This window comes from Acomys minous (assembly GCF_964271855.1).
Source record: "Acomys minous genome assembly, chromosome: 14".
Taxonomy (NCBI): Eukaryota; Metazoa; Chordata; class Mammalia; order Rodentia; family Muridae; genus Acomys; species Acomys minous.
This window is the reverse complement of record NC_140496.1, coordinates 96,049,981-96,074,360: the sequence shown is the minus strand read 5'-3', so window position 1 is coordinate 96,074,360 and position 24,380 is coordinate 96,049,981. Positions and strand designations below refer to the sequence as shown.

General features: G+C 37.5%; 1 protein-coding gene across 2 annotated transcripts in view; it reads right to left on the bottom strand.

Annotated features, from left to right (window-relative positions):
• UNC5C (unc-5 netrin receptor C) overlaps nucleotides 1-24,380 on the bottom strand; it is a 344,814-nt gene that overhangs the window by 53,183 nt on the left and 267,251 nt on the right. For both annotated transcript variants that reach the window (XM_084756065.1, XM_084756066.1), the window contains exons 5-7: nucleotides 18,904-19,084; nucleotides 14,729-14,896; nucleotides 12,101-12,265 (exon numbers count right to left, since the gene is read on the bottom strand). In XM_084756065.1, coding sequence (XP_084612191.1) covers nucleotides 12,101-12,265; nucleotides 14,729-14,896; nucleotides 18,904-19,084 — 514 coding nt within the window. The remainder of the gene's footprint in view (nucleotides 1-12,100; nucleotides 12,266-14,728; nucleotides 14,897-18,903; nucleotides 19,085-24,380) is intronic.

Sequence of the window (24,380 nt, the reverse complement as noted above, 5' to 3'; positions counted from 1 at the left end):
AAACTGTTAACGATCGATGTCTTCATGAAGCAGTGTTAAGCTGAGATGACTTGCTGGGTTCTAACGGATTGGCTTTTTGTACAATGAGTGTGGCCTATTTAGTGAGTGACCTCAGAAAACTTGCATGAATTTTAGCTCCCTGTGTACTGCAGAGCCAAGGAGCCTAGTTTCTCTGAGAAGGCATGGGCGATGCTCTTTTTTAAGTGCTATATACTCTTTTACTGCCCCTGTTAAAAGGGGTTTGTGCTTGGCCTTTGCGGCTTCTGGCAACCATTCAGTGACATGCTTCAGGAGCAAGTTTCCAGGAGCAGAGTGAAAATTGACACTGACCTGATTTCCCAACTGAGAGTGCTTTATTTCTCAGCAAGGCATTTGGAAGGGGGAAGAAGTCCTGGCTTTTATTCTTTGGATTCTCATAATGTTTTGGGGGCTTGTTTTGGCATGTAGTAACTGAGGTCCAAGGACACTAAATGTCCTGAAAAAAGACAAACATTCTTGGGAACAAATTGCACTCCATAACCTCCAACTCACATTGCTCAGGCCCAGGGCAGGATGCAGTAGCCTTAGCCAATTCCAGGGCAGGGTATATAACCTCTTTTGAAAATAACTTTTTATTCTTAAAGAAAACTTCCTTTTTAGAGAGGAAGTTTTCTTAACTTGGAGTACTAGAAATTGAAAGGTTCAGTATAGCGAAAACATTCATTATTATTATATGCATTTATGAGTGTATGTGCAAGTGTTAGCACTTATGTGACAAAGCACATGTCTGGAGGTCAGGAAACACATTCAGGAGACAGTTCCTTTCTTCCACCACAGAATCCAGGTGCTATAATCAGGCCATCAGGCTGCTGATCCATCTTATTGGCTCTCATCATGGAGAAAAAACTTTCAAGGAAGGTGCAAACAACTTGAAAACAGGAGCAGGTCTCTCTCTCTTGAGCAGGCTGTGCAATATTCCTTTGGCTTTACAAGCATCTTATAATGGCCCCTAACACACTTTCAAGAGATCATACCATCTAGCCACTTCCAGGCAAGGAGACTGGGCCCCAAAGGCTAGAAATGATAATTTCAATAGTATTCAAGTTTAAATTCAACCCAATGAAATTGATTTTAGCCATTCTTGCAATCATGGTGATGTGTGAATTTTGCCTTGCCTAACCCCAGGGTGTTCCATTCATATTTTTTTTGTTGACTCTAAACTTGGACTGCAGCTATCTCTCTCCCCAGTTCCTGGTTGGTGATAGTAAAGTGACACGGGAAAGGTGTAATGTCTATTTTACTCAATGTCATCTATTAGTCCTGGGATGGGACTGTCAATATCTTCCAACTGATGTCCAACTGTTACAAAATCAGAACCTCTATCCAACTATCTTAAAATGGAAAGAGACATTTCTTTAGTTTCAAATTTTAATAACAACACCGTCTTTGCGAGCCTGTCTATTACTTGAGATCGGCACAGTTACATGCCTGAATGCAGCTATTTGGTGGAGCTGTCATTTGGGCATTAACAGGAGCAGTGCTAGAATTTCTACTTTCTCCAAAAGGAGCAACTACCTTCATGCTTCTCGTTTTTTAAAAAGAGGTTCGCTTTTAGTGAAATATGAACATTAGAGGATAGTAAAGCATCTTTATAGTTAAAATAGTTTAATGTTAAGTACTTCTATGTATAAGTAATATTTTCATACAAAAATTTTTGTGATGGCTAATTTTGCTTGTCAACATGACAGGATTTAGAGTCACCATGGACAGGAATCTCTGGACACATCTCTGAGGAATACTTTAGGTAAAGGCAATTAAGCTAGGGAGACCTACCCTTAGCAAGGGTAGTAGGATTCTACTTATAACCCTTAGCTCAGTGGTTAAGATACACAGGCCAGTCACCAAGTCCGAGGAGTCCTCATGTCTCCATTTCCCCAGTGCTAGGAGTGTCACCGTATAAATGCTGCAGATCAGCACTCATGTCCTTAGGCCTGTACAATATTCCCCAGCCCCAGAAACATCATATAGAAGGATAAATCACTAAACCCTGGTAAAAAGAACTATTTTGGTAAGAAGAATAAAAGAAAAAATGGAACAGATTTGGGCTTATATGGTGGCTCCAACATTTGTTTGTGTGTCTCAGAAGGGTCAGTAGTTTTTATTCAGTGTTTCAATGTACTTTGCACAACAGAACAATTATCAATGGTAGTCAAAAGATCCATCTCTGAAGTTATTTGTTCTATCTTTTGAGTATTAATTAAGTTGAGCTCCAGTCATTTGTGTCTCCATTTGGCCATGTCTAACATTGAAGAGTAGAGTCAGGAACAATTTCAGCTACAGCTTAACAGTTCTTCTTGATATTAAAACAGAATAGAATTAAAATTAAAACTGAAAATCTTTTAACTATAAAGATAAGATATGATAATTTCATGTTCTCCAAAATTTGAGAACTCCTGACTCAGATGTAGGGAATATGTAAAAGGAAAGCATCCATGTAGATGTTGTAGGAATTAAAGTGCTCTACAATTGGAACCAAGGTAGTAAAAATGGAGATGCTATCGTACACTTAGGATTTTTGCCTGCCTCCATGGTTTACTTACTGTCTCCTGATATAGAGTTGCTTGTATTACCATAAGATTCTAAATTGACTTCTGGATGTTGACAGATCTTTGAAAAAGAGGACCAATTCTTCTCAGAGATGATGATGACATTATATAATATAACTCAGTAGCTGTACATCATAAGTCAACAGTCCAAAAGGATGTTAACTGTGTTCCTTGCAACTGGTGGTGCTTTTGCTTTACTTTTTTTATTTTATATTTTCTATGTTTAAGAGAATAGCTTATTCTATTCTGGAACTCACTTGGTAGCCTAAGCTTGCCTCAGTTTTCTTGCTTTACCATCCTGACTACAGTGACTATAGGTATGAGCCACCATACCTGCCTCAAACTACTGTTTTCAAATCACCAAATTTTAGTGAGTTGTAGTTGTACTTATTTAGTTGAAATACAATCACTAGAAAACTTCCTAAGACTTTTTTAAAAAATATAATTTAACATCTTATCATTAGAAGGATCTGCTCTAGGTAGTCTTGCCCCTTTCCTTGACCTGGCTGCCTGGTCTGTTTGCCAGTAATTGCACACCAACCTAACATGGGGGATATTCTCATCTCAATCTCATTTCTTCTGGTATAAATTTTCTTGTTAAGCCTCAAGAGTGGCTCAAAAATAAACATGCCTAGGTTCCCTTTCTTTCCCTCTCAAGGCAGGGATTATGTTATAAACCCATCAGAGCACTAATGATGTCAAAGGTCAGGTTCGTTAAAAATACTCAAGGTCGTTTATTATAATTCACCTACTCTTCTGAGGGTTTATTATTGATGGGGCTCACAGAAATCCAAGGAAGTGAATATGTAAAATTTAAGACATGACAACAAAAACTGAAAGGAGCATTTTCTTATCCTTGATGTCAGTCATCTAGAGTAGCTGTGGGTATCTGTTGCTCCTTCATTTAGGGGACCCTGGCCGTGCCACACTAAGTTGGTTTATGACCTTGTTTGTAACAGTGCCAGCACATGATCTGAAAGCAGGCAGTAAATGATTAACTATCCAGCAAGGAAAAGGTCTTATCTCAGGACTCATAGTGGCTGAGGCAAAAATGCCTGAGATCCATTTCAGTTCACCAGAATCAAGCTTATGTGTGCACCAGCTGGCCACGTGCTTTTATGCTGGTCAACCTCAAACCATCAGAATTTTAAAAGATGAATAAAACATTACTCATGGGTTGTAACGCTCATCCTGCCCCCATTATAACAAAGACTTTAGATAGAAGGAGTAAAATAATATGGAATCATGACCCAAGGTGATTTATTCCTAAAGAGTCTCAGCCAATCTGATGACTTTTTATACTAAAATAAAAGTCAGTTTAACACCCTTGCACTAAGCCTGTTTTGCCCTGCTTGCATTTTTCTCAGTTTATATAGCTGTATCTTTCCTGATTGCTCCTGATTGCCAGTAGAGGTGAAAGCTCTTGCCTTTGTCTCCTCACACTAACCTTTTTTTTGGGCTCAATAGATGTTCATCAGGTTTCTGTGGCCTAAAGTTTGTGACCACATCCTTGTTTTTAAAAGCAGGAAAATGTTTTTACCAGAATGTAGAAAGGCAGGCTACACTGATTATGCCAGAGAATATCAAGGACTGTGTCAGGCAGGAAGTCTATAGACAGATTATTTATTTGCCTTCTGGGACATCGTGCAAATGAAGAACTATAACAACACAGCTATGACATCAACTTCTCTCTGCAGATAAAAGTGTTCACTGTCTAACACTCGCAGCCACGCTTTCCTACCAAACTGCTGGGTTGACAAGAATTCGCTGGAAAGTGACTAGCACCATGGCAAATGCCCAGGGCATGCAGTTATAAACACATCATCCTGAAGTCAGGGAATGGAGATTTGTTAGGTAAATGATTTCCCCAACTTATAAGCACCTGGGGTTGCAGGAGCCCAGTATGCAGCGTGTCCACACTGAAATTTACATGCGGAGAGTTCTGCTACTTCCTCTGGTGAGAACTGATAGAAGAGCTGTGTGACTTGCAAATGCTTTAATGAGTAGAAAGTGCTAAATTTGCACAATGAATAACATTTTAATTTCCCTAGTCAGGGGGTGCACTGGTGTAGACACAAAGCAGTTCTTCTTTGGAAATTAGAATGTATAATTTATCTTCTATAGCATAAACTCTCTTCAAGCAAGAAATAATTCTAAGTTCATGTTTATACTCTTATGTACACTGGTGTGGAAATTCAAATTTCAATTGGGATTAAAAGTTAAATTTCACAGGAATGTTTGGAGGAATGTATCAATTCAATCCAATAATCCACATTTATAAACCAGACTACATTAAGTTTTTGGATAACTATTTTTCCAAAGGAAGAGAAACATGGATTAAACTACTATATTACTTGCTCTTAAAAATACCAGTGTATTTCAATGTAAAATAAGTTTATCTGTTGGCTTAGCATTTAAAAAAAGCCTTCTTAAGGGCTTTGTTATCATTTTGTTCTCTATGGGTGTGTGTCCTTCTATTCTTTCTCTCTTGCTGTATGTCATCAAATCACCTCAAACAATCATATTTCCAATGCAGGGAGCAGCTTCTATCACATAATGTTCAGATAATAAACCGAATTATTTTAATAGACAATCAGTAAGCACAATAGCCCCTACAGCATTCCCTTCTGAATAGACATTATTACTTAAAAACATTGAAATATGTTGTGAAGCTCATTTCTTTCTCATGTCAGAACTAGATATATGTTTTTCTTATTTTCAATATGAAAAACCTATCTTTGCATGTTGTTGTTGTTGTTGTTTAATATAATCCATGCTGGTCAATGCATCAAAAATTCTAGTGTTTGAAATGATTGCATTCTTTTGGTGGTTATTTAGCGACTCTGATGCCTTTAATTACATTTGCTAGTGTATTTTAGTCCAAACACACTTATCTCCCAAGGTTTTGGTTTGAGTGAATGATGCATTTTGTTATCTCTAATGTAGAAACTGCTTGTTTTCTTTTAGGTCAATACTGCTATATCCTACCCTCCCTCTGTGGGGTGTGTGTGTGTGTGTGTGTGTGTGTGTGTGTGTGTGTGTGTGTGTGTGTGTGTAGCTTCTTAAAATAAACTAATATATGTGGATTGCCTAAATGAAGCTTTGACAATATCCAAAGTATTTGAGTCCTGTTACACAAATGTCATTTCACAATGAATCTGATATACCAAACATTCTAATACTAAGGTTAGCTGCAAACATTGGGTGATATGTGCATGACAGGCAACTGGGAAATACTGGGAAAACATAATTCAATTCCAAATCTCCATGTCTTCAAAGTACATGATATACTGGCTTTTAGTATCTCTTGCCAACCTGGGTTTTATATAATATACTTTTCTGCAAGTATTTTATTAAATACTGTTATTAGTAATTTATTTTGAATAACATGACCAAGATTTCAAGTTATACAAAAAATAACTTTATATCTCAAATTCAGCAGATCCACTGTCATTCATGCTGGGACACTATCCTTCCTTCAACATTTCTTTTAAAAAATGCCATTTATAACTAGAAACATAATCGATTACCAAGTAAGAAATGAATGTGCAGAACAGAAATCACATAGAAAAAAATACTTATAATCTCATAAGCTGAGGAACAGAATACTTTTCAACAATCTTTTCCTAAGCTCACTTTTGCATAGTTATAGAAAAATGCATGTATAAATCCAAAACCCACTTTTCTGGGTATGGATCATAAAAACATTTTAGTACATGCACCATTATGCATTTCATAACCACTACAATTTTATTATTTTTTTTCTTTTATGCCTGTGAGTGCTCAGCTTTGGAGAGACATGTCCTTCAGTTCTAAGAAGCATGAGAGGCAGAGGGTGGAGTCAGCACCATCTCTGGACATGGCTGCTGTGCACAGGAGCTCAGAGCAGCTGTGGTGCTGCCTGCACAAGAGCCGCACACAATCAAACCAGTGCAGACGTCCAGCATAGGGAAGGGGCTCTGGGGGCCTCACCCCACTGGAGGAGCTCTTGACCGTTCCTGGCTGCTGGGAGAGTGAGAGTTTCTTTGGTTTGTTGCCACAGTGAATGATCTCACACATGCATGTGAGTAGTACTGATTGGACTCAGTGGTTTTACACACACACACACACACACACACACACACACACACACACACACAGAGAGTTGTGAATGAGGTGTTGAGGGGAGCTGGAGGGAAGTTCTGGGAGGAGTTAGAGGGCGAATAAGACCATGTCTATTTTGTATAGACATGAAATGTTCAAAAAATGAAAGGGGATTTATAATAATACAAATATAAACAGACAAAAGTATATAGATATACTTCACACACACACACACACACACACACACACACACACACACACATATATATAGTGCTTATATTAATTATTTGAAATGTATTCATTCAGGTAAGAGTGGTATGACATTGAATATTTTAAGTTAAATTTTTCCTGAAGTAATTATGAAGATCAGAATATCTACTAGTAAAACCCAAGGTTCTACTACAAATGCATCAAGATTTAACATAATTTCACATCTGAAATATTAGATAATGTTAGAACTGAACCTCACAATTGTGTGTTTGTGTGTGTGTGTGTGTGTGTGTGTGTGTGTGTGTGTGTGTGTGTGTGTGAGAGAGAGAGAGAGAGAGAGAGAGGTGTCCATTTGTAGAGGTCAGAAGTCAACACCGAATATCTTCCTCTGATGTCAACTTTAATATTGAGACATAGTCTCTCCAGTAAGATCTCTTATGAGACCATCAGTGGGGCCTGGTAAACAATTGAAAATCACTTCAAATGGAAATTGAACATTTTAAACCTACAGAGCCCAAGCAAATTAGCTCTGTAAATTAGAAGTACGAATAAAATAATAACTAGCATGTACTTAGGCATAATGAGAAGTGGAACTGAATAAAGAATGACCAAAACATATAGTCAAAGATATTAATCAGCCTTATAAAATAGACATTATAAGTTCCTTGTCTTAATTTTTAATATTTCCCAGTATGATAAATATTGAACTCATAAAAGACATAAAACTGGATCTCTATAGGTCTTAAACGTCTATTAAAAAGATGAGTTTAATTCATTATATTGTAGTTATTGAAATGTGTATATTTCTTTCTGCTACGCTATTTATTGTTTGTATTTACCATGGATTTTCGCTTTTATCCTTTCTACCCTTACATGTTTTACCTTAAGTTTCTAAATTCAATTCATACATTTGTCGACAATCTTACCATTATATCTTGATCACTTGAATCAATAAAATATAATGCAAAAAGCATTACTATCTTCTTCCAGAATCATAAATGGAAATTTGAAATCCTTCTTTAGTTCATAGCCTTTTACAATCCATATTAGTATCATTTAGTTTCCCCTTAATTTTAGCCAGCCTTCAATTATTGTTTGATCATATCATTTTTTTAGTTTACTTATTTTTGTTCAATTCCTGAGTTTTATGAAAAGCAAATGTATACTTTGTCTCTTGTCTGCCAATATCTTTCAGTTTGTTTTCTTGATTAATAAATGTCATAGTTCCTCTTGTTAACTGCCAGTTGCTGTACTGGCAGTTCACATAGCCTACTTAAAAATATTTATTTATTTTTCACTTTACACCTCCATCATATCCCTGTCCCTCCTCTCCTCCTGGCCCCTCACTCCCTTTTTCCCTCTTCTCACTTTCCTACTCCTCAGAAAAGAGGAGATCCCCTACATAGTCTACTTTTATTTCATCTGTTTCTTTCATCACTATTAGATCTTCATTCCAATTTCTTGATTTTTCTCTTCATCCTTATTTATAGCTATATCTAATCTGATGATAAATCTTCTAAAGTTTTAAATTTCAACCACTGTGTTTAATTTTTCAACATTCCTATTAATTCCCCTAAATGTACCCATTCTTATAACAATATTTTGTGCATCCTTCCTTTCTTCCTTCCTCCTTTTTCTTTTCCTTTCTTTCATTCTTTCTTTCTTTCTTTCTTCCTTTCTTTCTTTCTTTCTTTCTTTCTCTGTGTGTGGTTTTTTTGAGACAGGGTTTCTTTGTCTGGCCTTGGTTGTCCTGGACTCACTTTGTAGACCAGGCTGGCCGTGAACTCACATCAATAAGCTTGCTTCTGCCTCTTGAGTGCTGGGATAAAGGCTACATCACCACACCCAGAAAATCTGTGCTTTCATTGTAAAATAGAGTTGTCTTTGTATTTTTACTTACTATATATTTTAAATCAGATTGTCCTGTGTCCCTGTGATTAGAATGTTAATTTGTTTTGTCATAGGTTTTCCCTTACACTTCATTTTGAGAGACTATAAACTGCATATTTCATGTAATTTTCAGGATTTTTTTGGTCATAGACCAGTGCACTTAGATTGCAGAAGGGACCTGTATAGCAGCTTGCTGTCTGCTATGCTGCCTCAGAAGTTGCTCCAAAGATGCTAATTACATACCTTTCTGGTTTTTTGCTCTCTGCAGAAGATCTTAAGCTCCACACCACAGCTGGATATAGCACTGTGGGTTTACTACAGATTTTACTTAAATAAAGACTTCATTTTTCCTTCTCTCTACCATGATTTTCCTGTGGTTTCCTTGGAATGGTGGGAAAAATGTTCTACTTGTTTTTTATGCTTGGCAGAAATTAATGAATTACAGCTATTTTCAGAGTTCTTGTTCTAAACCTCGGCCCAATTCTTTCACAAAGCCTCTGACCCTAAGCCAAATCCCATGTACTCTATGAACCAAATCATATCCAAATCTAGCCATCCAGTGTCTGTCACACAGCCTTCTCTCCCTTTGCCTTGAAACTGCCTGACTGGCACTTGTAGACTTCTCTCCCTACTTTGTGTGCTCTCTGTCTCTGTCTCTCTTCTTCCCCGCCCTCTCTCTTTCTCTGTACGTATAATGATAGTTAAGTCTGCAACACTTTATCTAACATGTCTTCACGATTTGAATCAATGGTACTTATATTTAGGTGGTAAAGGAATAAGTGTGCCAGACTTTGGTCGTTTTGAGGAAAATAATGACTAAATATTGACAACACCATTTTCTATTAATTTTATCTTTCAGAGATCTTAAAGGCCAGTTTACCTTATTGAGAAATAATGTACTATAGTGTCTAGGGAATTCTTAAATCTTACTCAGATCCATCAGAAACTCTGACCTTCTTTTACCCAGTAGTATACCCATATTTATAACAGAATTATTTGTTTATAATTTAGAGTAGATTTAATTGTTTTATTTCATACCTGGTTTGACATTGAGTAGACAAGCTTTGTCTTTAATATAATATTATTGTATTACTAAATAATAACATACTCAAACTATGAGTTACCTCAAAGCAAATGCATATTTGATGATAAATTCCTCATTGGCAATTGCAAATCTGGGGATTTCTGTTCTAGTCCATTCCTTTTTTTTTTTTTAACATGGAAATTGTCTCTCATCTAAGCTTTGTAGTTTTGTCATTAAAAAGGCTTTTGTTTTCCAACCAAAGGTAGTATTATTTCTTTGCAAAACTTAGGCAGCAATTCTTCACCAGAAGTTCTAAGCTTAGTGGTAAACACTGTAAAATACTGTAATTATATAGTGAAGCAATGTCTCTGCCGTTGTTCTATCCCCAGGAAATCAATAGTGGAATAGACTACAATTCTCTGCTCAACCAAAGTAGATCTAGGAGGACAGATGAGAGAGTTTATTGACTTGGTAGGAAGTGCTAGCATAGGAAATCACAGCAGCAGGAAAATTTTTACCTGAATAACTTCAATCCAAATTCCAAAATGTTTTTTGTCCAACAAGAGACTTGATTTTAAAAAAGGCGGAAAGCACATAAATAAACAAGCCAAAAACACCACCTGTGCCCCAAATCATCTTCCCTAGTTATAACTACACTGCAAGCCATTGATGCTGGCAAATGTCCAATCATAAGGAAAATTCACATTACGGCTATGAGAAATGGTTTAGGTATTGAGGAACCACCGGTCATAAGGTCTTAGCTTAGACGTCTTGTGTTTGACTAATGTCTTAACTTGGAAAGTATTTTGTACATGAAAGGTCCAATGTCCCAGAATGTAGTACTATATTCATTGTTAACTATGTTGCCCAGAATTTTAAATATATGGAGTAGAAGCAAGAGATATTGTACTATTCCATTTCGAGTTATTATATTGAAAGAGGATGAAATTATTAAAGAAAACAACAACCCCTTATAACCTTCTAAATATTTGTATATTTCAATTATATCAATCAGTTTATTTCATACTGAAGAAGAGTATAAAAATAATAAAAAGTAGTACATTCATGCTGTTATTTTTGGTCCTCAATTAAAACTTGTGCTTAGGGATGAAGCAGGTATCTCTAGACAGACAATTAATAAAACATGTGTCTTCTCTTTATTTTTGCAATTATGGCATGAACAGTGTGGTACACGGTGGCTGTCCCCAAACATCAGAAGCTTAGCACCATGGCAATGCTTGTGGAGCTAAGTGAGAGGCTCCTGGATTTCTATTCAGTGTGAGCAACATGATTATGTATTTGTACTTTAAGTAAGATTTCTTTTTAAAGGTCTTTGTGTATAGACTGAAAAGTAAACAAAGTTGCATAAATATTATGAAAAAAATACTTGTTCTTGAATAACAAACACAAATATTCTTCTGTGAATCCATCTCATTACATTTGCAACATGTATGAGGAATGTCAACATTTGGCTACCATTAGTTCAGATTCACAATGGCACATTGTTTAATCCATTTGCCTGAACAAATCTATGCACTTTATTTCATGCTCAGGAAAAGCGATGATAAATTCTGAACACCTTAGGGCTCTTCAACAAATGGTTAAGTGTTTGGAAGTCTTCAAAGCAAGCTACCCTTTCACTGAAAAAATTCTATGCATAAGACATGAAAAATAAAGAATATAGCTCATTTAATCCAGCATATCACCTGAGCCAGTTTCTATACACATTAAAATTGCTTTACCAATAATATTCTCCTTGAATAAGCTAAACTATACCCATGATGTAATTTCTAACACAGACCCAGCACCTTTAAGAGATTGTGAAGATGTTCTTACTAAAGATTTATTGTACATTCATAAAACTACCTGCAGAAACACTTACTGTCCTTGTATATTTTATATTTCAAGGATATTGGTTCTGTGCCAGGCATGAATTACAAATAAATAGCTCACTTGTTGGAAGACATGCTTTGATTCCATGAGGAGTTTAAGATACCCTATGCAAGGTAATACAACTGAGTTTAACAGTTTTTTGGTCTAGAAAGAATCACAGCCCCTCAACGGAAATGCCAAATTATTTCTTGCTTGGATGGAAGCAACACTGTATGTCACATTTGTTAACTTAGACATGTATTTATTCTAGCTCCTGAGAGATTGGCTTTTACCAGTTATCAAAGAAAGCTGGGGTAGAGCTCTATCATTATGATTTTATTGTTTTTGAACATTCTTAATTACTAATATTCTTTCAAGATATTTAATGGCTTGGTCTCAGCCCCATCAGTGCCTGCATTTCTTCAGTTGGACTTACCCTGCATGCACAACCCATCAGTGCAGTTCTTGGATTGCAGGACTAGGCCATCACAGTCTTTGCCCCCATTCTTGGGTGCTGGTGCTGTACATTCCCTCCTGCGCCAATGGGTGCATTCAGTTCCACAGGTTGACCATTTGCTCCACGAGGTCCATCTTCCATCCACTGTCATGAGAAAAGCCAACATGAGGTCAGAAGAAGCAGGTACTTAAAGGGTAAAAGGAGCACAACTCAATTCCAACACACCAACAGGAATGGAAGAAGGTACCTGAGTGAGAAGCCTGGCATTTTCTCTAGTCTCTAGTGAATGAGTCAGCTCTGCCTGTGGGAGTTATGTGCATTTTGTTCTGTCTGATGGGTCAGGGAAGGCATACTGGGACTTATCAAAAGCTTTTCAAGCAAGTCCTCACACTTCTGCTTTATTCTTTAAAGAGGAGGCATCTGAATATTGTATTGATGATTAGAGGGTTTCTGTTTTAATAAAAGATCCCTTCATTTATAGTGTCATATAAACAATGAAAAGAAATGTGTATGAGAGTTGGAAGCAAAGGATGTGTAGTGGTGAAGAAACATATCCATTCTCTCTGTGTCTCTGTGTCTCTGTCTGCCTGTCTGTCTCTGTCTCTGTCTCTGTCTGTGTCTCTCTCTCTCCCCTCTCCCTCTCCTCCCTCTCCCCTGTGTCTTGACTTCTATACTCTTTATATTTTCTTTTGGTCATCTAGACAACTAATTTTGGCTGAAACCTTTGCCATGCCTTCTTGTAAAGGCAATAGTATTTGAAACTTATTTGATGATTCTATTCCATTATTTGATGGTGTAGACATTTCTATCAATGCTGAAATAATATTTAAGTAAATTGACAGTTTTGGCAGTGAAATAGTAATTCTGAATTAACCCAATTTCATTTGAGTTTTGGTGGGTTACTTGTAAGAAGGTTCAGTAATAATAAGCTGAGATATCTCTTTCTTGAGAATATATAACTTGATGTTAATTTGAAAAATAGAGTGAGTTGTCTTACTTTAAAATGAATCATTTTAAGTATATCAGAGAAAGGAATAAAATATTAAACCAAGTTGAAAAAGTGTTTGATTTTTCCATGAAACACATAAATGATTATGATTATCCAGGATTCCACACAAAACAATGCCAAGCATCATTTATTGAACCCTTAAACATCTCAAATCTGAACACTGGAAAAACAATATAAATTTTAGTAGCTTAAAGCATTTAACAAATATGTCTTATTACTGAGTAAATATACTACTCATAATGTGTACTAGGATATAAACATGCCTTTGTGCAAAATTAAGGAACACATTACTCTGTATATAATACAGAGTCAGCTTTGCATCAACTCCCAGCTACCCAAAGCACTTATATTTGCTTTGTTGTATATCAACAATATGTGTCTGTTATTTAAAGTACTGGCACATACATACATGTGTGTGTGTGTGTGTGTGTGTGTGTGTGTGTGTGTGTGTGTGTGTGTGTGCTGTGTGTGTGTATACCCACATTGCTCTTTCAGCTCAAATTGGTCAATGGACTCTGAATTATAGGAGTCAGAACTTAGGTGAAATAAAGGTCAGACTATGATAAAAGCTGAACTTCTAAGCTTACCTACAAGTCAAAATTTGTTCCATAAATAAGAGCCCTCAATGGCTCAGTGCAGAAAAGCATTTTGATGCTTGGAATCAATACTTGAAAATATAACCAGTAGATTACATTTCTCTCTCCTCCTACTTCTGAAGAATGTTCTATTGGAGGATGAACAGAAAAAAAAGAAAGAAAGAAAGAAAGAAAGAAAGAAAGGGCAAAGCAAAGATAGCTAAGGAGACTATGTGTTCAAACACTGATCTTGATAACAGAATTCCTAAGCACTGACCATATGGATTACTTTAAAACAATTTTAGTTTAACTTCTGGGTATGCTATAAGATTATGCATTTTAATAGGCTTGGGATTTAGTTAGTATTTGGCTATTAACTAAAATTTACCTAGAGCCAAGTACTGATAGAAAAAAATACTACAAGATGAATCCAAGAGGCAGAGGGACACAATCTTGGTATAGGAACCACTGCAAATAATTTATAAGACAGATAGCCAAGATGTACAGATAGTGAAGAGCTGGCTATGTTGTATTTTCCAAATCCATTATCTCATGTGTCACAAAGCTTAGCCTTTCTCTTAATTCATTCCAAATGTTTTATTTGCCACTGTCCAGAAACTGACACCACATGTCAACTATTCCAGTAAAAGACGTTTTTTTCTAAATTTTAGTTCCTATTTATTCTCATAGGTTTTTTTCTGAAGATCAGAGGTCATTATTTATAACTTTATATGGTTTTCAAAATTGTTCAAATCATTTGAATTAAAGGATCTACAAACGTGCTTCAAGCAGGTTAGCTGAGAAACATAGGATATATTAATGGGTGTTTGTTCTCTGATATAACGCACGACATGTTCAGGTGATGAAGTTAAGGGTTCTTGTATGAAGCTTTAACTTCTCAGCAAGGTAAATACTGAATGTTGGATGGATTTAAATAATGTTTATCACAGATTTCGGTCACAGTTAGGTTTTTGCATCTAGTTCTAGTACACGTTTTCAGAAAGGAAAAGATTGTCTGTTTACCTGGGCACAATGTGGTGCACGCTATTTTTTGCACGCTCTGCCCCTCACAGAAGGCCCCACCATTGAGTGGGGCAGGGTTGGTGCAGGTTCTCGTGCGCTTCTGATATCCTCGCCCACAGCGGCTGTTACACACAGACCACTCCGTCCAGGTGGACCAGCCGCCATTAACTGAAAGAGGCAAAGCACAAAGGTGGGTTACACACATGGGCATGTCCGATACACACACAAACCACATACAGACCAGAGTCATTTCCTATGTAGCCATCAAAGAAGCGAGGAAGAAACCACAGATAACAGTTCAGAGTTTTGTTGTGTAGCTGAAGAATCTAAACAGAGATATAAAAAAAATATTTTCTACAAGCAACTCACTTATAAAAATAAATAAGACAATGTTCTCTTTTCCTTGGCTAGCCTTCTTTTAAAAAACACATCTTGTTTCCTAGTTAACCTCCAAAAAATTACATTTGACAGTTTTTCTTGCATAATAAATGTTTACTTCCTGATGCCAAGGTTGGGAGACAAAGCCTGGGAACTAAATAAAATCACTTTGACTCCTTAAAAAAAAAAAAAAAAACAAAACAAAACAAAAAACAAATGATTAATTATTTTTCTTCAGCATTTGAAAACTTCACAGCTTTTCAAGGAATTTTATCCTGTTTCACAAACCCACATGGGAATGCAATTACTGAATTAAATGTTATAGTATTCAAGTTTTTTTTCATATTAGATGAGGTTTATTAAGTGAGCATGGGGGGGAGGGAGAAGCAAAGGGGGGAGAGGTACTCCAGAGAGAGAAAAGAAGAGGGAGAGGGAAAAAGTAAGAGGGAGGAGCAGGTAGAGGAGGGGAGAGCGGTAAGAGGTAAGAGAGCTGAAGTTTTAAACAAATTGGCAATCTGATGGAGCTGGCAGTTGGTTGGTGCATTTCAAATGGATCCTCATCTTGTCCAGAAGGCCAATCATGGTATATGATGGAGGGGACAGTACATATGTGACTATAAAACCAGAATCGCACACAAATCACACCTTTTATTTTTAGACACCTTTGCTTTAGAAGAAAAATCATGATTAAAAATGCTTCACTAATTGTTTCATGGTTCTTCTTGCTATAGGTAGTGTATTGTATATATTGTGTAATAATATAAATGTATATATAAAAAAGAAAAATAATAAAAAAGAAAAAATCTTTTAAAAATACTTCACTCATATATGTAATATTTATGTAATATCATTAATGAAGCAATTTTAAACATGGATTATGTGCTGTTAGTTTAAATACTATGGGACAAATATATGCACTTGTCTGCTGAGGTAAAGAAGAGGGTTAGCTACTAAAGCAAAATAGACTATGCATGCAAATAATTTGTCACAAATCACATTTTCTAGTAAATCTATTTACTCATCAGACAGTAGGTATGACAATATAACAATTTTGTAACATATTAAATATAGTGATAAATAATTAGAAATACCTATGATTTTAAAATATAGAAAACCGATAGGTTGTACATTTTCATACCATTAAAATGATAAAAAAGAGCCTATCTAATAAAAAATGGATGTTTAACATTGTACACTAAATAAAAATAACATGCATATGTGTTACTTTAATGCACTGCCTATGCATACAACATACTACTGGCATATTAATTACAAAAAACACTATCTGTACATTACAGGATCAAAGACATTTTCTTCCGAGACTTTTTCAGTGTCTTCTAAATTTTCTCTATTAGATAGATATTTATAAGACAAAAGTGACAGCAATGAAAAAGCAAACATGAAACCGATTCAGAAGAAATGATGATTAGATGTATATTTACATAAAGTGATGAAGCCCAACCCATGAGCCTTGGGCAATTCAATTTATAGAGCCATGAAAAGCATGGGCAGACAGTTGACAGGTAGGTTTCAGCTGGAGTTCCCAAATCAAGGTCCTGGCTCAGCTCTCTAAAATCACAGATGTCACGTATGTAACTCACTAACATCGGAAGTTGAGATTCTGAGTTACAGCTCCAGTTACCCGTGTGCTGACATTCTACTGTCATATGAAAAAAAAACCTTTTAGATATTCATTAATTCATTCATTACTTATTTATTATTTATTGCAGGTACTATAAATATCCCCGCATTTTATGAAAAAAGAGAAAAGGACTCCAAAACTGTAAGTTAAAAAGCTGGATGATTACTGCTCAGGGTCAAGCTGTTTCCTCTTTGGTCCTGGTCCTTGTCTAAAAACGCTGTTGTTATTTGTAAATGACCCTTTCTATTAGCAACGGTCTCTTTGCATTTGCAGGTATTGAACTAATGCAATATGTAGAAAGACGTTTGCATCTATATTAAATACCTATAGAATACATCTATTTATAGCATGCCTTCATTAGTTATTTACAATTGGCACATACTATGATTGGGCCTCATTGCTTCTTTGCATTTTAAATGTTATTAATCAAGTGTTTCAGGCAGTTTAGAGTAAGATAAAAAGTACAAAACAATTTCTGGTGATTTAAGGAATACAATTGCTTAAAATTCAACATAGTCATTATCTGGACTAGGAAATTAAACTCCAGAGTAATCAGGGGATTAAAAAAAAAAGCTCTGTCCTGTAATTAAAATGCTGGTTTTCAAGTATTACTCTGTGCAGTCTCTGAGACACCATGATGTTTTCCATTCCTGTGACTCCTCATCTTGTCAGCACACAAGCACACAATGTGATATCAGAGAGGAAACAATTTAATCTCTATGTATTTAGCTTTCTCTTTAGTTTGCTATGAGACAAACTTATAAGATGAATATACAGGTAACAAACACATAAATGGGTTCAATACATATTTGTACGTCATAGGAATGTCACAGAGTAAGCAGCAGCCACAAAGGTCATGAGAACTAAACATGTACGTATGGAAGTGTCTCAGGAAACATAAGTTATAAAAAGGTTACTCAGAGTTAAGAGTTAATTGAATAAGATCTGTACAGCAACAGAACTATCATGCTTTCAACTTTCTAACTTCAATAGTAAGATTTTTTTTATTTTCTTTTTAGTGTGTGGCAGGTAGTGTTCTTGGCAACTTCTCTTGTATTTAAGGCAAAGGGGAAAAGTTGGGGCAATCTCTTTGGATGTGCTCTTACTTAGTAAGTTGGGGTGATCTCTTTGGACCTGCTCTTATTAAATTGCCTTTAACTTTTAGAAAATAGCAAATAAGCTGTAACGGCATATTCTTTGGCACTGCATTTTATCTTAATCTTCTCTTCTTTAGGACTCTCTGAAGTCATTGCCAGTATGTTCCTGGTGACAGTCCTCCCTTCCCAGGCCATGATAGTCCAGGCACATGGCAGACCACCGAAGTGAAGAGGGACAGCTTCAGTATTTTCTAAGCAGAGGTGAAGTCTGGGCTCCTTGTTCTAGAGAAAAACCTCACCTCAAATACTTGGGGTTCGGTTTCTTCTGTGGCAAGAAATCAACATAATGAGGACTCAATGCTCCAAGAATTATGTAAATGCCCGGTGAAATCTCTTAGCTTACAGAAGAGCTGAACTCATAGCTGGGGGACAGATCACCTTGTGAAATAGATAGGGGATAATGGAATGCTGGCTGCCTAGGGAAGTAAGAGCATTGATGCCACACCAAAATGCATGTGGAACCATTTGATACCTAAAGAGAATCAAGAGATGAGCAGGGTGAAAAGGACCAGAGTGGCTCTGCCATGCTGTTAGAATGACAGCCATCCACCATGGTCCTCAGGTGGAGGCAGGAAAGTAAGTTCTGGTGGTAGATGGGCACCAAGTGTGTCTATGGAATATGTTGGTTTCAGCTTTCTCGTGTTTCTGTGATCATGGGTCTGAGGCTAGATTCAGAGAAATATCATTTGTCTGTCTTGTCATTTGCTATCTCCTAAACTCAGTCAGGTCCTATTGCTACCAGTTCTCCTTGAGAAATGAGACCTCAGAGAAGCAGCAGACACTTGGGTAGGTTTCCAGAAACTTCCAAGGCTTAACAGATAGATTCATCACTCTATGAGCCTCCTGGAAGTACTTAAATTTACTGACCATGCATGAGGCTGGAACAGTGGTGGAAGTACAGAAGAGATTGGTAGCTGGACACTTTAAAACAAAATAATGCTCCTGATAAGAATGAATGTCATGACATGTGCAGGACAGAGACTGTGGAATTCTCTTACCATACACGATTACAGTGGCTGTGGTGCTTTTCCTCTTGGCAACAATGTTTTTGGCAACACAGGTATAATTTGCTGTATCTGAGAGCCGGGCCTGCTTGATGATCAGGTTGTGATCAATAGTAATATAAAAATTCCGATCTTCAACTGGATCAATTATGTCTTCATTCTTTAGCCACTCCACCTAAATATGCACAAGAAAATTTGATAAAGCCCTAGTCTGGGGCCCTGCATGGCCGCTTGTCCTGACCTGGGTTCTGTAGTGTAGCCAACATGGTTTCCTGCTATGAACTGCTGGCAAGCAGAGGAAAGTCACTTTCCGAGGTCACATTAGGTATCACTCACCTGCCAAACGTGCTGATTCTGTCTGTACTACATTATTCTCAAATGTCAATGAACCAGTGGGGAAATACAGAGCTCAAATTGTTTTCACTTTGCCCCGCAGGCAGGAATGGAGAACGAGCACTGCCAAGCACCCAATCAAAAATAACAGGCAAAGCATTTCAAAATGAACCCAAACCTTTCGCTATTTGATTTGTTTACTCTTGGCAACTTACCTGCTGTTTTACGGAAAAGAATATAAGACTATTAAAAAAAAAAAGCTCAAAAGGCATTTCAGATATCATGAAGCTCTAATAAAGCAACATTCAGATGATTTACCTGTAGCTTCTCTGCAACATATGGATTAAATTTTCCTGAAACTGCACAGACCTTAAAATGTAGCCAAGCACAGATTTGGAGATGGGTATAAGCCAAAATATTTATTTGGGCGGGGGAGGGGTTCCCTACCAACCCAATGCAATCCAAATAGCTCATAAGTCACACTCATGTCTCTTTGTGAATACTTCCAGTATTCAAATCTTTGGCTCATACTATGCTTTTGGAAAATCTGGCCTAAGACAGGACTGTTGAATACTATCAAAGCATTGTTTTGCTATGCAAATGCTATTGATTTAACAGCAGTGGTGTTGTCCTTGGTGAATAAAAGCACAGAAATATTCCCATGCAAACTCACTCTCTGGAGGGTAAACTATTTTTTTTTTTTTATCCTGGCAAGATTTGTTTCCCTGTGAATCAGTTTTTCCATAAAAGAAAACAACATTGATATTTACCACAGTTAAAGTCCCTCCTGCCTTACAGTGGATATGGACGCAGGTAACCTTTAGTGGAAGGGAGTCAATATTGTTGCCATTTTCAAAATCTTAAAGAGCTTCTTCAGCACTGTAAGAAGTCTAGAAATTAATCTCTAAATCTGTCAGTGAACTTGACAGAGCACAGTTCTAAGTTACTTCTATAATGCAGGGGACTGTCAGTTAGCCTGCTCTAATCCACAGAAGACAGCCAGCATTAGGAGGGGAAATCAAAAAGCAACCATACTCCCGAGAAATAGAAGTGGGTGGAGGTACAGATGAGAGCCGTTATTTGTAATCACATCAATTTGGAATCATTGGAACATTCTTGATATTTGCATTAATGGTAGGGAGAAAGAGAATAGGGTCCTTTTATGTATGAGTTTTGTTATCTGATGCAGACATGATGCCAGTGACTAGCTGCAATATATTTATGTGTGTATGCAAGGCCCCAAAATAGACTATCAGACATCTACTTGACAATACTGACAGTGTACTTTATTATTTCTTGGTCTAGTCTTGGCCTTGGTTATCTGTCTGTGGTGGTTTAAATAAAAATGGCCCCATAGGTTCACAGGGGCAGTCCTTATAGGTGGTTTGGCCTTGTTGGAGTAGATGTGGTCTTATTTGAGGAGGCGTGTTCCTACAGGCGGGCTTTGAGGTCTTAGAAGCTCAGGCTCACCTAGCAGATAACTGTCTCCCCTGTTGCCTGTAGATCAAGATGTAGATCTCTTGGCTCCTTCTCCAACACCATGTCTGCCTGCATGCTGCCTGCCATGATGATAATGGACTGACCCTCTGAACTGTAAGCCAACTCCAGTTAAATATTTTCCTTTATAAAAGTTGGCATGGCCATGATGTCTCTTCACTGTCTCATCTTAAAGAAAACTTTCTTACACACTGAAGGTGGGACTGACAGCAAGCCATGTTATCCCTCCTTGAATGCCATCCCTCAGATATATAGATTCTCTTTTCCTTGGATATGTCTATGAGTTTACATTCTTCCCCACAACTTCCTTGTCTGTCACTGTTCTGTGTATATATAGATTCATAAATTCCAACGGAGTTCTGGGATGCAGTTCTCTGATTCCATGGGATTGTATGGATTCTTTCTGCTAAGATTATATTTTAATCAGTCTCCTTGTTTGTCTTTCTCCTTTTGCTCATATTATCCCTGCTAATTTTTCTTAAAGAGTGTCTCCTTAAATAATGACTTGCATTCAACTCTTAGGCACATGACTTGCCTCTGTTTTTTTCTGTACATAGACTGATAACCTGTTTAACAACAGTGATGCTATCCTAATCACAAATGGCATAAAGAGATCTCAAAAGATATTAGAACCTCTAGTTTATTTGAAGGGTGTATTACATGGAAGAAAGAATTCAATTTACACAGTTGACAAAAGATTTTTAGAGCCTGACCTGTTTGGTGTATGATCTTTTTGTTTTCATATATACAGACACATTTTCTTTCAGTGGTTCAATGAGTGCTAGGAACATAGGACCTGAGAAGCGCCTGTGTAGAAGTGGATGCCTCAGGTACTCGAGGAAGTGCGCTCACTTTCTCCCCTAATGACTGTTTTGATCACAGAAGCTCTGCTCTAGCAGTTCCCTGTGCTGACCTATATAGTGCCCTTGTAAGAAGTGGTGGGTTATAAGTACTAGAAAATACCACAGAAGAGGGGAGCTCTGGCAAATTTTCACACTCCGGTGTTCCTGTACCCATGCTGTGCCACAGCCTCAGCTCTGAAATCAGACCCCTGGTATAAACAGGTTAGGGTTCTTTTGCTGTGGAACGAGGCAGCATCACTCTCAAGAGTGCCATGTTATTATAATGTCTACCTTTTCTGTTCCCCATCTAAACTTCATGCCTCTTGACATGAGTGTTCCTTCTGGAGTCTCGCCACGTAGAAGATATTTTGTCTCCTGAGCCTGGGTTTGGGTAAGTGTCTTTATTTATACTCTTGTTCCAGATCATTCTCTCTCATCCCTCTTGTTTTTATTCTCAGGCATCAGGTCCAGAAGAGGGCTTTAGATCACATTATGGATGGTTGTGAGCCATCACTTGGTTGCTGGGAATTGAACTCAGGACCTCTGGAAGAGCAAACAGTGCTCTTAACAGCTGAGCCATCTCTCCAGCACCTAGTATCTGCTATCTTGTAATGCACTCAGTTGTCTGACAGTGTCCTAAACAGACTTTTCCAACCTGCCCTTCCTGCTCTCACAGCTATCCCAAGCCAAGGCCATGCTCAGCCTACAGCTAGTTAAAGATAATCTCTGGATGCCTATTGCATTCTTTCTCTCTCCAACCATTTACTGTTGAACAGCACAGCAAGATTCTCTCACCGCTACTACTGACTCCCCTCCTATTATATTATCTAATATCACAGAGACAATGAGTAATCAGGGGAAAGCCTTTACATTCCTAGTCGGCCTGTCTACTCCATTCACCATCCTGGGTTCAAGTCACCATTTCTCTCCTGGGTTGCCAGAAGAATCTTACACCTTCCCTTCTACACTTCCTCTTGCTCCTCGATATTTGGGGGAGATACCCAAATCTCCCAAAGCATGCTACACATATCTCAAGACCTCCAACGCCTCCTTAGTTAATATTAACCTCACGCCCTTACAATGAACTAGTGTGGATCTCCATGCTGCCAGAGAACTCCTCCCTTTCAGGGCTTGACTCCTGCGCTCCGCATGACACTATCTTTTAGACTCATGTACTTCATATGGCACTATCTATTCGTTTGCAGGCCCTATTGCAAAGGCCTCCATGCAAACTGGTGTGTTCTTCACAGGAAGACACTGAATCTGCTGGTGTCTCTAAATCTGCATGAATCAACCTCCCCTGAGATGCTGTCATGCGTGCTGTCCCCCGCCCCTCCCGTATCCTTGTTCTCGGTTTATCTGGTCCTGGTCAGCCTTTGCACTTTCAGGCCCCATTTATTCCTATACTCCAACCTGTCACCTTTTCAAAAACTTTTTTTTTTAATCTCATTTACTAAAATTTTTACCAATTCTGTTCCTCTAGAATGTAAGCTGTATAGAATTTTGATCTGGTATATGATTGCTATGTAGCCCAAACTGGCCTTGAATACATGATTCTCTTACGTGAGTATTTTTTAAGTGCTACAATTACAGGCACAAGCCCACCGTGCCAGGCTTTTCAGTTTCTCCCCTCTTCCTTTATTTTTTAACCACTGCTGTCTCTTATGCTCTGGAACTTGCCTATCAATGCTTAGCCAAGGTGTCCTCACATATGAATGAAAACAGGGCACACAGTGGGGTGAAACCTGCTATGCACACTTTTAGGTTCTAATAAGGTGGTTTGTGTTTGGATGCTAGAATTAAGACTACATAGTTTTAGTGGGGGCCATTCTGTAAAACATGATTTTAATTAAGTAGAATTAGCTATGGCTACAGTTCTTCTGGGGACCAGAAATTCAAACCCCCAGTGTCATTGAGGATAGCTGCCTCACCTCTGTGTGGCTTTAGCAGAGAAGCATGAACTAAAGGATGAGCTCCAGCTACTCCGGAGACTCCCAGGACCTGATTGCCATCTGCATTCCAGTCTATCTGCCCTATATTTAGTGAGTCTTTCTTCAAAGATACCATTTCTACACAGTATATATAAAACACATATAGCTTCTGAATAATAATAATAATAATAATAATAATAATAATAATAATAATAAATAATAATAATAAATAATAAGTTGGTTGAATAACTTCTACAAATTTATCTAGAAATCACAGAGTCTGTTTGCAAAATGGCTTCCTAAGAAGTTAGATCTGTGGCTTAATGGTAGAGCCCTTACTTGTCTAGCGTGAGTGAGAACCAGGGTTAAGTCTCGACCAAGTTAAAAATTAAAACAAACAAACAAACAAACAAAAAATAGGGCTGGGTATGTGTCCGAGTAGGCAGGATGCATGGTTAGCACACACTAAGCTCTAGATTTGCTCTCTAGCCTACACAGTCTGGGTATGACGGTGCATAACTGCAAGAATAATCCTCAGGGGGAGGAGCAGATGTTCAAAGGCATCCTGTGCTATACGGTAAGTTCTGGGCTGCCCTGGGACACACAAAACCCTGTTTTAAAAATGAAAATAATTTTAATCTGTGGTTTCAACTCATCCACAAACTTCGAGTATATGTGTGTAATCATTGTGTTAAATGCTGGATAACAAACAGGAAAAAAAACCTGCTGATAGAGTTCTCAACCGAAGCAGGGGATGAGACATACACACAATTGCAATAGGACATGTGTTAAGATAAAGAAAATATGAGGCTGAAACATATAGAGGATGGACCTTGATGGGGCTGGACATATGCACTTGCTTTTGGTA